The sequence below is a fragment of the Gigantopelta aegis genome, chromosome 1 (assembly GCF_016097555.1).
Source record: "Gigantopelta aegis isolate Gae_Host chromosome 1, Gae_host_genome, whole genome shotgun sequence".
NCBI lineage: Eukaryota > Metazoa > Mollusca > Gastropoda > Neomphalida > Peltospiridae > Gigantopelta > Gigantopelta aegis.
In genome coordinates this window covers 38,409,967-38,424,482 of record NC_054699.1, presented here as the reverse complement: position 1 = coordinate 38,424,482, position 14,516 = coordinate 38,409,967, and the positions used below count along the sequence as shown (strand labels likewise).

Genomic DNA, 14,516 nt, shown 5'->3' with positions numbered 1-14,516 from the left:
TAAAACATTACCCGTATATTTTAGCCCAGATGGATAATCAAATATTCCACCATGCAGTATCTAGGTTGTGTGTTACTCACAGGGGCGGGATTTAGCCCAGTGGTAAAGCACTCGCTTTATGTGCGGTCGGTCTCGGATCAATCCCCGATGGTGGGCCCACTGGGCTATTTCTCATTCCAGCCAGTTCACCATGACTGGTATATCAAAGGCCGTGGTATGTGCTGTCCTGTCTATGTGATGGTGCATCTAAAAGATCCCTTGCTACTAATGGAAAAATGTACCGGGTTTCATCTCTAAGAATATATGTCAGAATTACCAAATGTTTGACATCCAATAGCCGATGATTAATAAATCATCTCTAGTGGTGTCATTAAAGAAAACAAACTTTAACTTTGTGTTACTCACAATGCTGTAATCTTGTAGCACTCCCTGAACCCACAGTTGTAGTAGTGGCGTTCAGCCAGGTTCACGACTATGTCGATGTTGTCCTCCAGGACTCCTAGCGAACTCGGCACAGCCAGCGTACTCGGCTTGTTATACTGGAAAACAACAAAACTCACATACAAAGTGCAAGTTGGTTATGTTTAACGACACCACTAGAGCACATATTTATAACATTTGAAATTTTGTGTGGTGTAAAGTAAAGTTTATTTTGTTTAACAACACTACTAGAGCACATATTTATAACATTTGAAAAATTTTGTGTGGTGTAAAGTAGTTTATTTTGTCTAACGAAACCACTAGAGCACATATTTATAACATCTGAACATTTTTGTGTGGTGTACAGAAAAGTTTATTTTGTTTAACAACACCACTAGAGCACACTGATTTATTAATCATTGGCTATTGGATGTCAAACATTTGGTAATTTTGATGTCTATTCTTGGAGAGGAAACCTGCCACATTTGTTTTTTTACATTAGTAGCAAGGGATCTTTTGTATGCACCATCCCACAGACAGAATAGTATATACCACGGCTTTTGATATACCAGTCATGGTGCTTTGAAACAAGAAACAGTCCAATGGGGCCACTGATGAGGATCGATCCTAGACTGACCGCGCATCAAGTGAGCGCTTTACCACTGGGCTACGTCCAGCCCCGAAAAACAAAAACAAAAACAAAAACAAAAACAAAACCGCCCCAAAGTTCAAGTTTGCTTTGTGTAACAAAACCACTGCGAACATATTCAGGGAACATTTTGTTCAGTATCGTGTTGTGATTCACGACGCAAGTCTCAGAGATCGCTACACAATTTTAAAACATTAAACAGTAACTGCTAATCAATTTTCAGTTGACTAGAAAAATCGCTAATCAAGATTTTGAAAACAAAATTTTTCCTGCATATTTTTATAACATTTAACATTTTGGGTGGTGTAATGCCCAACTAATTTGCAGGTGATTGTACACGTAAAATATAATTATTTTTAAATTACACATGTACTACCCGATACAAGAAAGGTTTACAGAAATAACATAAAATGTTGTAAGACAAAGTACCTTTCAGAAAAACATTTTATGGAATATTGTAGTAAATAGTTTTAGGAGAGTAATTTTTTATTTATATTTTTACATAATGTGATAAATTTATTTCAACTGTTTTATCCAATATTGTAAAATAATCTTAAAGCAAAACATATTCCAAACAATACTGTAACATGCATTTTAAAGGGAAGACAGTTTACAGGACATTATAATTAGAGATATTTAACATTCCTGAGAATATTTTAATACATTCAAGAGAAACATGTTCTATAGATAATGTAACATTTCTGGGAAAGTATTCGATAAAATACAGTACTTTATTACACCGCAGTGGAAGAGATACCCATGTGATATTTATCTTTATTACACCGCGGTGGAAGAGATACCCATGTGATATTTATCTTTATTACACCGCAGTGGAAGAGATACCCATGTGATATTTATTGTTTCTTCACATTGTGGAATACGTCTTTTGAGAGGTCATGAGCTCCGATCACGTGAGCAACTGTGTCACACAGTACAACTCTGCACAGATGTTTTGCGGAAAGTGTGCACATCGTTCTTTTGATTCATATTCTTAAATCAGAAAAATACTTCCTGTCAATTCTTAAAATATTAGAAGCATAATTTAGCAAAATATATATTTTAATAATTTAGTTTAGCCTTGAATATGTTTATACTATTTTTGATGTAAACGTTGATAGATGTGTGACATAGGAATGCAAAGTTTCATTGATAAATAGCTAAATGAAGTAGCCACAACATGTCATTTTGCTAAATGACGTCATTTGGTAAGTGACGTCATTTTCTCGGTCTTTAATCTGTGCATTTTCATGTCTTGGTTGCTTATTTTGGAAGTCATTCTGTGCGATTTTTGTTCATGTATTGATGTGTGGTGTAAGAAGTAAAATACTATACTCGTTCCCGTGTGAGACCGTTTATATTACAACTTGTGCTTTTGAAATAGTACATCACTAGCTCACACGGGAACTCGTTTAGTATTCTCTATGTAATATACTTTCAATAGAAAACTTCAAAACAATTTATAATTGTCAAACATTTTTAAGAAATATATGTTATACAAATAAAACTGAATTAAAATTTGAAGGATAAATAATAATGAATGACCCAACTAAAGTTAACAAAAAAATCAAAAGAATCGATTGTTTTGAACATTTAAAAAATGTATCCCAAGTTTAGCTTAGAATAAACTTTCATACTGACCTTTTTCAATTTATTTTCATAAAGAAATTTGACGAGTTCTATTTCCTCTTCTGAACACTGTTCTTTAAATGGTAACGAGTCGATCAGATTTCTCTCTGAAATAAGATTTACACATTATTTTTATTTTTATTTTACAACGTACTCAACACATTTTATTTACGGTTATATGGCGTCGGACCACACAGATATTGAGAGAGGAAACCCACTGACGCCACTTCATGGGCTACTCTTTTTTCGATTAGCAGCAAGGATCTTTTATATGTACCATCCCACAGACAGGTTAGCACATACCACGGTCTTTGATATACCAGTCGTGGTGCACTAGCTGGAGCAAGAAACAGCCCAATGGGTCCACCAACGTACACATAAATATGCTTTGAGGTTGTTGTTCTTTTGTCTCGTTCGGGTTTTAGGATGTATGTAGATGTGATGCTCTTCTATAGGGGAGGAAATATACATAATACCAATATTATTACATCGTAAAGAAAGAAAGAAAGAAATATTTTATTTAACGACGCATTCAACACATTGTATTTATGGTTATATGGCGTCAGACATATGGTTAAGAACCACACAGATATTGAGAGAGGAAACCCGCTGTTACCACTTCATGGGCTACTCTTTTCGATTAGCAGCAAGGGATCTTTTATATGCACCATCCCACAGACAGGATAGTATATACCACGGCCTTTGGTATACCAGTCGTGGTGCACTGGCTGGAGTGAGAAATAGCCCAATGGGCCCACTGACGGGGATCGATCCCAAACCGACAGGGCATCGAGCGAGTGCTGTACCACTGGGCGCGAGAGCGATAATTTTGTTTGCACATCGATCACGTAAGTGTAGTTTTGCGTAACCCATTTTTTGTTTGCGCATTGAATTTATGACATCATTTACATGGTCATGACGGGTTATGTAAAAACAAAATGGGTTACCTGAATTTATTTCTGAGTAACACATAAATAGTTTACACAAAGTTTGAATTCTCAGAAGCCTGTACTAACATGTGTTAAATATATTGCAAACTTTCAAAATATAAAATATTACAACTCCCATCTAAAACCAAATATATTCATTCATTCTTTAAATACTGGACTTCTCTAGGCACTTCTGTGTTCAAGGAGAGGTGAACACCCCTTACTTATGGACACGTACCTACAGTATTAGAGACCACCATGTGTTTTCTGCCACTGTATTGAGTTCCTGATCAACAATTCGTTTTGATGAAAACCAGGGGTTTATTTCTAAAATTTGACTTGACAACCATGGCTTTGAAATTGGGAATTTTAGCGTTGTTTTACCAAAAATCAGGAATTTTCAGTTTCATTTCAAAAACATCTTATTAATTCAAGTTAGAATTTAAAAAGTAATGCTATATATATATATGTATATACATGTACTTGTGTTTATTCAAATAAATATATCTATTGTGCATTACCAAACGTTATTGGGGAGGGAAAGTTTGTCAAGTGAATGAGATTTACATTCAGATTGAGAATTTTTTACTACAAAATTGGGAATAAAAAACGACATAGCCTCTGTAGAATGGTGGGGAATGGTGCCCATTATCAGTCTAGAAACATAGGTGATAAAACCCTGAAAACATACATGTAAAACACATTTTCTTGTTTAGAATATCAGGGTCTATACACATACACTATTGAGAGGGTCATGTGACTACTAATTTTAGGGTGAGTTCTCAATTGACAAGTACCTTTTAAAAAATGAACATAGGTCGACCACAAACTTTTTCAGTTAGCCACCCTCATATCAAAGCACCGCCTTCAGTTGCTGTTATACAAGTGGCAGTATACCACTTGCAGTTTTTATCAGTACTTCAAATAGCAAGTAACTTCAAACCAATGGCAGGGTTTCTGCCAGAGGGTAAAACGGGTATGGCGCCATACCCAGATTTTTTGGCAGCTTTTATTTTCTTAAGTTAACTATTTGACCAAATTAATTACTCTTATCATTACTGTATGATTTTCTTAACCCTAACCCTAAACTTAACCCATATTCTTTCTGGGGGAGGTCCTCCATACCTCCTGTTGACTGTGGTTGCATTCAATTTCATAGCACTGTACCCAAAAATGTCTTTCTGGCAGAAACACTGAATGGGCTATTTAAATAGTACAAGTGTTAACGTATTTGTATTTATCAAAAAAAAACCATACAGTATTTCAACAGGCATATCAGAATTTTGTAGTTTCTTTTTATGAGGCACCATTTCCTAAATGGGACTATATTAAGCTGCTACAACACGTAACAACATGACAAATGGTGACGTGGTGCTTGTAAATCTAGTCATCCTCATGTTCGTAGGAACTCAGATTTCATTTAATTTCCTAGCATCTATTTTTTCTTATGTGTGCAATTAATTAAGAATAACATCCATTGAACAGGTTCTTGCTGAACACAGAATGAACCGCACCATCCGATGACGTATTAATTACCTTCCTGAGATGTCATCATGTGATGACTAACTAACAGATCGAGGGCATCAAAACAGTACACATCGTGTTTCAGAGCTTCACGGAAACAAACCATGGCCAGATTGCGGTGAACTATTAATTACCTTCCTGTGATGTCATCATGTGATGACTAACTAACAGATCGAGGGCCTCAAAACAGTACACATCGTGTTTCAGAGCTTCACGGAAACAAACCATGGCCAGATTGCGGTTGTCCATCGCCTCGTAGATCTTGCCTCGAAGAAGAGCCATGGAGTACTCAACCTGTCGACAGAATTATTCAGGTAACAGACAGGTATATCTCGTTATAGTATAGAACACACAAATATCAACAACAATGGAGTATTCAACCTGTCGACAGAATTAACAGACAAGTAAATCGTGTTATAGTATAGAACATATCCACAGGAATAAAAATATCAACAACAAAGGAAAAAAAAGGGAAAAGTTTGTTTTGTTTAACGATACCACTAGAGCACATTGATTTATTAATCATCGGCTACTGGATATCAAACATTTGTTAACTTTAACATATAAACGTATTCTTAGAGAGGAAACTTGCTACATTAAGTAACAGTATCTTTTATATCCCCCATCCCACAGACATGATAGGACATGCCACAGCCTTTAATATACCAGTTGAGGTACCCTGGTTGGAACGCGAAATAGCCCAATGGGCCCACTGATGATGTTCAATCCTAGGCCGACCACACATCAGGCGAACCACTGAGCTACGTACCACCCTCATATCAACAACAAAATTAATATAATCAAGTTTGTTTTGTTTAACGACACCACTAGAGTACATTGATTTATTAATCATCGACTACTGGATGTCAAACATTTGTTAATTCTGACAGTCTCAGAGGAAATCTGAGCCCGTGCTTATAAAACTTAAAGTCTAGACTTTAATAAAGTCCAGACTTTAACGTAATGCTATTAGAATGGCTAGACTATAAGGTTTATAAGCACGGGGCCTGTTACATTTTTCCCATTAGCAGCTAGGGATCTTTTACATGAACTTTTTCATACAGGACAGTGCATACCATGGCCTTTGATATAAAATCCAATCCTAGAATGAGTCCACCAGCTAGGTTTGATTCTACGACTGATCAAAGCACCTCAGGCGAGCACTCTACTGACTGGACTAGATCCCAACCAAACAAAAAGAAGTTGGTTTTGTTTAACGATACCACTAGAGCACATCGATTTATTAATCATCGGCTATTGGAAGTCAAACATTTGGTAATTTTGACATATAGTCTTAGAGAGGAAACCCGCTATATTTTTTCATTGGTAGCAAGGGATCTTTTATACATGCACCATCCCACAGGCAGGATAGCACATACCACACTCTTTGATATACCAGCAGGGCTTGAAACTCGTCAAAAAATATGATGAGCAGCAAGGGATCTTTTATATGCACCATCCCATAGGGGATAGCACTTACCATGGCCTTTGATGTACCAGTCGTGGTGCACTGACTGGAACAATAAATAGCCCAATGGGCCCACCGACGGGAATCGATCCTAGATCGATCACGCATCAGGCGAGCGCTGTACCACTGAGCTACATCCCGCCCCTTTTGTGTCTGGTAAAAACCTTTCAAAATTTTGACCTCTACATTGAGCTACATTCCACCCTTAGGTTACAACAGAAACAGGAAGTTACATTAATCTCAGTTACACTTACGTTTTGGTTCGTGATATGCTGGTTTCTGCTCCGGTATCTCAGTTATACTTATATTTTGGTTCGTGGTGCTGGTTTCTGCTCCGGTATCTGTTATACTTATGTTTTGGTTCGTGATGCTGGTTTCTGCTCCGGTATCTCAGATACTTACGTTTTGGTTCGTGATGCTGGTTTCTGTTCCGATATCTCAGTTACACTTACGTTTTGGTTCGTGATGCTGGTTTCTGTTCCGGTATCTCAGTTACAGTTACGTTTTGGTTCGTGATGCTGGTTTGTGTTCCGGTATCTCAGTTACACTTAAGTTTTGGTTCGTGATGCTGGTTTCTGCTCCGGTATCTCAGTTACTTACATTTTGGTTCGTGATGCTGGTTTCTGCTCCGGTATCTCAGTTACACTCACGTTTTGGTTCGTGATGCTGGTTTCTGCTCCGGTATCTCAGTTACTTACGTTTTGGTTCGTGATGCTGGTTTCTGCTCCGGTATCTCAGGTACACTTACATTTTGGTTTGTGATGCTGGTTTCTGTTCCGGTATCTCCGATGTTCTGAAGCATGTCGAAGTTGGAGACCACGGATGACCCGTCAAGGTTCAAGTTGGCGAGGAGCGAGGACGCGGGCGTGGCGAGATAGTCGACACGATCCAAGACGTTCAGCGCTTCCTCCCACTCCTTACACTCATACTGGAACAAACACAAACACTGTTAGCACCGATTTATACACGGTTAACTGCCACGCGTTTTCCCCAGGATTTATACACGGTTATATGCCTGGGTCCAATGTCTGATGGCAGGCCTTTCTCCAGGATGTTTTTACGGCACCACTTGGGCACATTGGTTAATTAATCATCGGCTATTGGATGTCAAACATTTGGTAATTCTGACACATAGTCATCAGAGGAAGGAAGGAAATGTTTTATTTAACAACGCACTCAACACATTTTATTTACGGTTATATGGCGTCGGACATATGGTGAAGGACAACACAGATATTGAGAGAGGAAACCCGCTGTCACCACTTAATGGGCTACGTTTTTTTATTAGCATCAAGGGAACTTTTATATGCACCATCCCACAGACAGGATAACACATACCATGGCCTTTGATATACCAGTCGTGGTGCACTGGCTGGAGCGACAATGGGCTCACCGACAGGGATCGATCCCAGACTGACTGCGCATCAAGTGAACACTTTACCACTGGGCTACATTCCAGCCCGCTCAAACACTGTTAGCACAGATTTATACACAGTTTTTGCCTGGGTCCCCATGTCTGATGGCAGGCCTTTCTGCAGAACTTTTTAAGGTGCTTATATTTTGAGCATCAGTTTAATTAACACAAATCAAGCCAAAATAAATGGGGTTGGGGTAGCAGTTTGGAAATGTTTTAGTGTTTCCCTTCAATCCAGCAAATGATGTATTTTATTAATTTAAAAAATTACATTTTATAATATTATTTTACATTACTTTAATTATTTTTATTTAATTTATAGTATTTATTTAATTCTTTTATTGTAATTATTATTTTATGAGTTTGTTTTGTTTAACAAAACCACTAGAGCACATTGATTTATTAATCATCGGCTATTGGATGTCAAACATTTGGTAATTTTGACATGTAGACTTAAAGAGGAAACCTGCTACATTTTTCCAAAGGATCTGTTATATGCACCATCTCACAGACAAGACGACATATACCACTACCTTTGATATACCAGTCATGGTTCACTGGCTGGAACGAGAAATAGCCCAATGGGCCCAACGACAGGGATCAATCCCAGACAAACAGTGCATCAAGCTAGCGCTTTACCACTGGGCTACGTCCTCACACTTACGCAGGGATTTGTCCACGATTGTTTACTAGGGTCCCATGTCTGATGGGGAGGGGGGGGGGGGGGGGTTCATACCCTGATGAACATAAAAGAAATAACAAAATCCTTAATTATTACACCAGATATAATTTGGACCCACAGAATGCCTGGATAAATGCCTGGTAAGCCAACCTCAAAAATATAATGCTTGGATAATGGACCCTCTCTCACAGATTAACACAACCGTATGAAGATTTAAAGCTCACGCATTATAACTGAGCGTATTTTATGTGCTTTTTGATGATGATGTTTGTGTTTCAATATTATATTTATTATATTGATAACTTACTTCTGTTGACCATGTGGCTTTCAGGTGCACGGATAATTACCCACAGAAATAGTTTTGTTAATTAAATATCAGTTGTTTATTCTGGCAGATTTTGTATTGGTGCCATCTTTCTATAGTTTGTGGCTTCAGCAATAACACTGAACAGTTTTTGGATTTACAAATCCTCACATGGACTTTCATTCATTCATTTTATTTCAACTTATTTGTGTGATTATATCCAATGCACGCTGTCCTGTGCACACACCTCAGCTACCTGGGCTGTCTGTCGAGGACAGTGGGTTAGTTGTTAGTGGGTTAGTGAGAGAGAGAAGAGGATGTAGTGGTTTTACACTTAACCACTTAGTTGTTAAAATTCACTCTGGGTGGGAGCCGTTACTAGGCTGCGAACTCAGTACCTATCAGCCTTATGTCCGATGGCTTAACCACGACACCACCTATGCTGGGTCACATGGACTATTTACATTTCAATTATATACTTTAACAGATACATCCATGGTAACAGTTAAGTTTGTTTTGTTAACGACACCACTAGAGCACATTGATTTGTTAATCATCTGCTATAGTATGTTAAAACTTGGTAATTCTGACATATGATCTTAAAGGAGAAACACTACATTTTCCCATTAGCAGCAAGGGATCTAAGTGGCATTTGGTAGTTGGCTAATAAAATTTTATATAAATTAAAGTATGTTTTGTTTATCAACACCACTAGACCACATTGATTGATTACACATTGGCTATTGGACGTCAAACATTTGGTAATTCTGACTTGTAGTCATCAGAGAAAACCCGCTACACTTTTCCATTGTGCACAAGTGATCTTTTATATGCACTTTCCCACAGATATGAAAGCACAGACCACGGCCTTTGACCAGCTGGAACAAGAACAAACCCACCGAGGTGATTCGATCCTGCGATGCAAGCACCTCAGACAAGCGCTCAACCAACTGATCTAAATTCCTCATATTTGCATAAATTAGCCCTTTTTCAATCATGTTCAAGGAAATACTCTACAGATTTAAAAAAAAGTGGCTAAAACTAAATTATTTTTAGTGTGAGCCCTGGACACTCACACACATTTTACTTACCAAACACTTGGCTGCAAGGTAGCGGCATTCAGCATGTGACTACAATAAAATATTATTAAAAGTTAGAATAATATTAAGATTGGATTAAACAACATTTTTCTACTCACAATTATACGTGTAGTATAAGCTGAGGAAATAAATCAACAATAGGTTTTCTGTTAATATCAGGCCGCCCTCCTTTACTTTTTACCCAGCGAGACCACACACTGAATACAGTCAGTCAGAAAAAGATAGATCGCCCGTTGGACTAGTAGTTGCATTTTTTAACTCATCCCGTCAGAATTTGGCGAGCGGAAGAGTACTTTCTGCACCCCTGTAATAATTTGTATATTCTGGCATTACTGAAATTAATGCAACATGCGTCAATGTACAGTCTAGTGCCAAAGTAAAAACATGGACAGCCATGGTGCCACGTGAGCTACATGTATGACACTAAACGGGGTGTTGACGTCTGTTGTTTGTTTTGTTTTTCGAAATCGGATCAGGTCCAAATCGGATCAGCGACTTCCGACTTCTCACTACTGCTAATAGCTCGGCAACTTGAGGCAAAGAAAACATTTAGGGCCTGCTACATATTATTTAATAAGTGCTACAATTGTCATTTAAATATTAGATGGGTAATAGATGCTGTTTAATTAACAAAGACAAAGAGGGAGGGAGGGAGGGAGGGAGGGAGGGAGGGAGAGAGAGAGAGAGAGAGAGAGAGAGAGAGAGAGAGAGAGAGAGAGAGAGAGAGAGAGAGAGAGAGAGAGAGAGAGAGAGAGAGAGGGGGGGGCAGGGGAGGGTAGGGAGCGAGACAGACACACTCTTGGTAGTGATAGGCGAGTTACAATTGGGGTTTTTAAGATTGACATAGCAATCAACAGGGGAATTGTAATAACATTCATTAACATACAACCCACAACCGGTACAATACAAGACAAGTTTATTCTGCTCAAGAATATATACCACAGGTGCTATGTTCTTTCGCAAAATAAACAAGTGCAGTAATTAGGAAGCAAAAACAATGTATGTGAAGTTCTGTATTAATTACATACCTTCTTTTATGTTTTACAAAAATGTTTTTTAATTTAACGTCATAAAAACACTTTGTTAAATCTATGATCAAAACTTCTTTCATGGATTTACTTAACATGTATTTCAGAATCGTAGTCTGCGGCAGTCTTGTGTAATGTTTCAAATAATATGTGACGTAATTTGTAAATCATATATAACGTCAGTAAATAAAAGAACTGCAGTAAAAATGAAACGTGAATTCCCAATATAAAAATTCCAGTCTAGATTGCACATATGTGTGATATAAATAGAGGTTATTACCAGAGTGTTTTTCGGTATCATCAATATCATATATTAGGAATAAAAATTTTATTATGCGAGCCTCTGACGAGCATAATACATTATTTTTATTCCTAATATATGATATTGACGATACCGAAATACACGAGGGTAATAATCTCTTTATCATATAAGCTCAAGCTTAATACAACATGTTTTTGTAAACTGTACACGCAACTTTAATTCCAGTCCGCCATTACTAGATATTCAAATGACATAAGAATATGTGGTGTGGTGTATTTTTTAATGGACTTGACGTCAAACTCGAATGACGTCATTTTGGATGTCCTTACATCAAAATAAAGTTATACCTAACGTTTTTTGTTTTCTGAACGCTGGACAGCTTTCGGTGTCAAATTGCCATTGAAATGTTTTTATTTGATGACTACGAATGCATACGTCAATCATGGAGTGTCACCCAAGTACGTTTGCTTAAATGTCAATAAACCTAGTGCCGAGACCTCGACTAATTTACATCTAATTTGCAAAGTTATCAAATTCTTAAAGTATGTGATCTGAAAAATATCACATACTTTGATTGCACTGAAAATGTAAGATATTATATGATAAAATAAATTTATCACACATTTTTAAAATGTCTTTATCACTATAGTAAGATTGAATAGGTATGTAATAAAAATAAATACTTGCTAACCATGTCCGCTTTGCGACTCCTAATCAAGTGTACGGCCCGGTGATACTGCCCTGTGTGGTACAAGGTTTGCGCGTACCAGTACACATCCTCAACACAACCTGAAAAACAAACATTAGACTCAATTTCCTATTTACGAAAACTGGCAGAAAAAATGTTTTTTTTCTTTAACGACACCACTAGAGCACACTGACAGATTGATTGATTGATTAATTAATTAATCATTAGCTAAGTATGGATGTTAAACATTTTGGAAATTTGACAACCCCTGCAATTAAGAAAATGTTCATGGCAAAACAAAAGATTACTGAAAATAAAATCTGAATATGGTCCAAGGTAAAAGTGCAGTGGAGAATTAAAAACAAATACAATGAAGTTTTCACATGAAACCTTTTCAATGTTTTTATTAAAGGGACACGCCCTAGTTGTTAACCATTACGCCGTTGTTTTTCGCTATTAAACCCATTTTTTCACAAATAAAATTGCACTTTACTTACCGTTTATTATTTAGAATATACATTTCCATTCACCTGAAGTGTTTTTTGGTAATCCTGGTAATCCTGGTGTTTGTAATACCACAAAATGCATTTTTCGTATTTCATAAAATGCCACGGGCCTCTGAGAAAAAAACCTTGAGCAGACAAGGTCTAATCTATTTTTAGAGGGGATATTCCCATTTCAATGTCACATACGTTGGTATACCACGTGACCGTTATCATTTTGGTTCAGTTTGATTTCTCATGCACGGTTCGCGCAATCAACATCCGATTTGTTGTCGTTTGCTTGTTGTTCATTTGTGAGATTTTTCTTCACAGTTCGTGAACATTTTCAGTAACAATAAAGTTCAAACAAGTAAGTATCTCAATACAAAACGTTACAAACCCTTAAAACCAATAATTTTGCTAAGTCTTACGATATCTGGAGAGGGGATACAACCAGGACAGAACAGTTGGAACATGTCCAGGAGAGGTGAAAGGAACGCACCCCAAGTCTGTGCACACTCTGTGAAATTTGTCGTGACGTAGGCATTGTTGTGCTTCAAGCGACATCTACCGGTGACATCAGAATACTAACTTTCAAAATTATTTCAAGCAATTGGAACATGGGGATTCCCATGGTATTTATCGATATAAAACCTGCTGTTTCACTCCATTTGATAAAAAACGTGATCTAAGTGTGTTACAGGTTTGTAGATTAACCAAATTATAATTTATTTTCGCTGGATGGAACTAGGGCGTGCGGCTTTAATAGTAACAAAAGGTTTCTTATGCAGATGCAGTGGGATAATAAAAAAAATAAGAAAAAAAAATAAAAAACATTCCTGGATAAATCCCTGTATTTTTCTCACAACCTCCCTGTCGAGAAAAGAAAATTGCCTGTACGTGAGAGCTATTAGCTGAACAAAGTCTTAAGTAGCGTTTTGCTCAGTGAATAACGTTGACAAATGTAGGCTTTAACACTTTTAATAACACTCACCTTTAGACAGAGACACCAACTTATCAGCCCAGAAGAGTGCAGAATCATAATGGTGCTTGAAAAGATACAAGAAAATTTAATTAGGGAATAAAATAATTATTAGTGCAGGGAATATCTTGGTTTCAAAATACTGAAGAATTATATTTGGAACAAGATTTCAGACATGATTATTTATATATTTCCTAAATTATTATTATTATTAAATGTAAAAACAAACAAAAAATTATTTAAAAGTTACATGTCATTGACATATCCAGAATTTTTAAGCACTTTTTACGGTGAACATTAGTAAAACACTTTAATTAGTTTCAATCTAGAATGCATGCAAACCCTGCTGTTAAAATGAATTGTAAATTCATTTTGATCAGTTTTGGCATATATATAAATAAGTTATGTTTTGGCCAAAATATGGGTACTTTTTGGCACAGCTCAAGTCACCTCCAGCCCTATGATCAATAAGGGATAGGGTTGGAGATGACTCGAGCTAGTTTTGTAAATTAGTACATTTTAACCAGTAAGTGGTGTATATGTTTTGGTTGGGTACATTTTAACCAGATCCCATTAGATTTATATTGTGTATGATGCCAAAATGATGGTGTGTGAAGTGATTGTCAACAATCTTAGAAGACGGAGCAGTGAACATGTTACATAAGGACTCAAATTAAGAAAATGAATCAAACACACTGTTAACATTTGAAAACAAAATTATAAACATAATTGAGTACAAACGTGACATATTAAAAAGGATGTTGTTCCAACTTAAATTTTAACACATCGATGGATTAAACGGATATTTGTAATGTGAAGGGTAACCAGTCAATTCGTACCATAGTCATTTCGTACCCAATTTTACCATTTCGTACCCAAGTCATTTCGTACCCTGGTCATTTTGTACCATAGTTATTTGGTAATTTCGTATCCTAGTCATTTCGTACCATGGTTATTT

General features: G+C 36.8%; 1 protein-coding gene across 1 annotated transcript in view; it reads right to left on the bottom strand.

The window, feature by feature from the left end:
* Nucleotides 1-14,516, bottom strand: part of LOC121374816 (cell division cycle protein 16 homolog) — a 38,082-nt gene that overhangs the window by 22,453 nt on the left and 1,113 nt on the right. The window contains exons 2-8 of the mRNA XM_041501931.1: nucleotides 13,571-13,625; nucleotides 12,098-12,195; nucleotides 10,108-10,146; nucleotides 7,365-7,544; nucleotides 5,283-5,442; nucleotides 2,708-2,802; nucleotides 406-539 (exon numbers count right to left, since the gene is read on the bottom strand). Of these exons, the coding sequence (XP_041357865.1) occupies nucleotides 406-539; nucleotides 2,708-2,802; nucleotides 5,283-5,442; nucleotides 7,365-7,544; nucleotides 10,108-10,146; nucleotides 12,098-12,195; nucleotides 13,571-13,625 (761 nt within the window). The remainder of the gene's footprint in view (nucleotides 1-405; nucleotides 540-2,707; nucleotides 2,803-5,282; nucleotides 5,443-7,364; nucleotides 7,545-10,107; nucleotides 10,147-12,097; nucleotides 12,196-13,570; nucleotides 13,626-14,516) is intronic.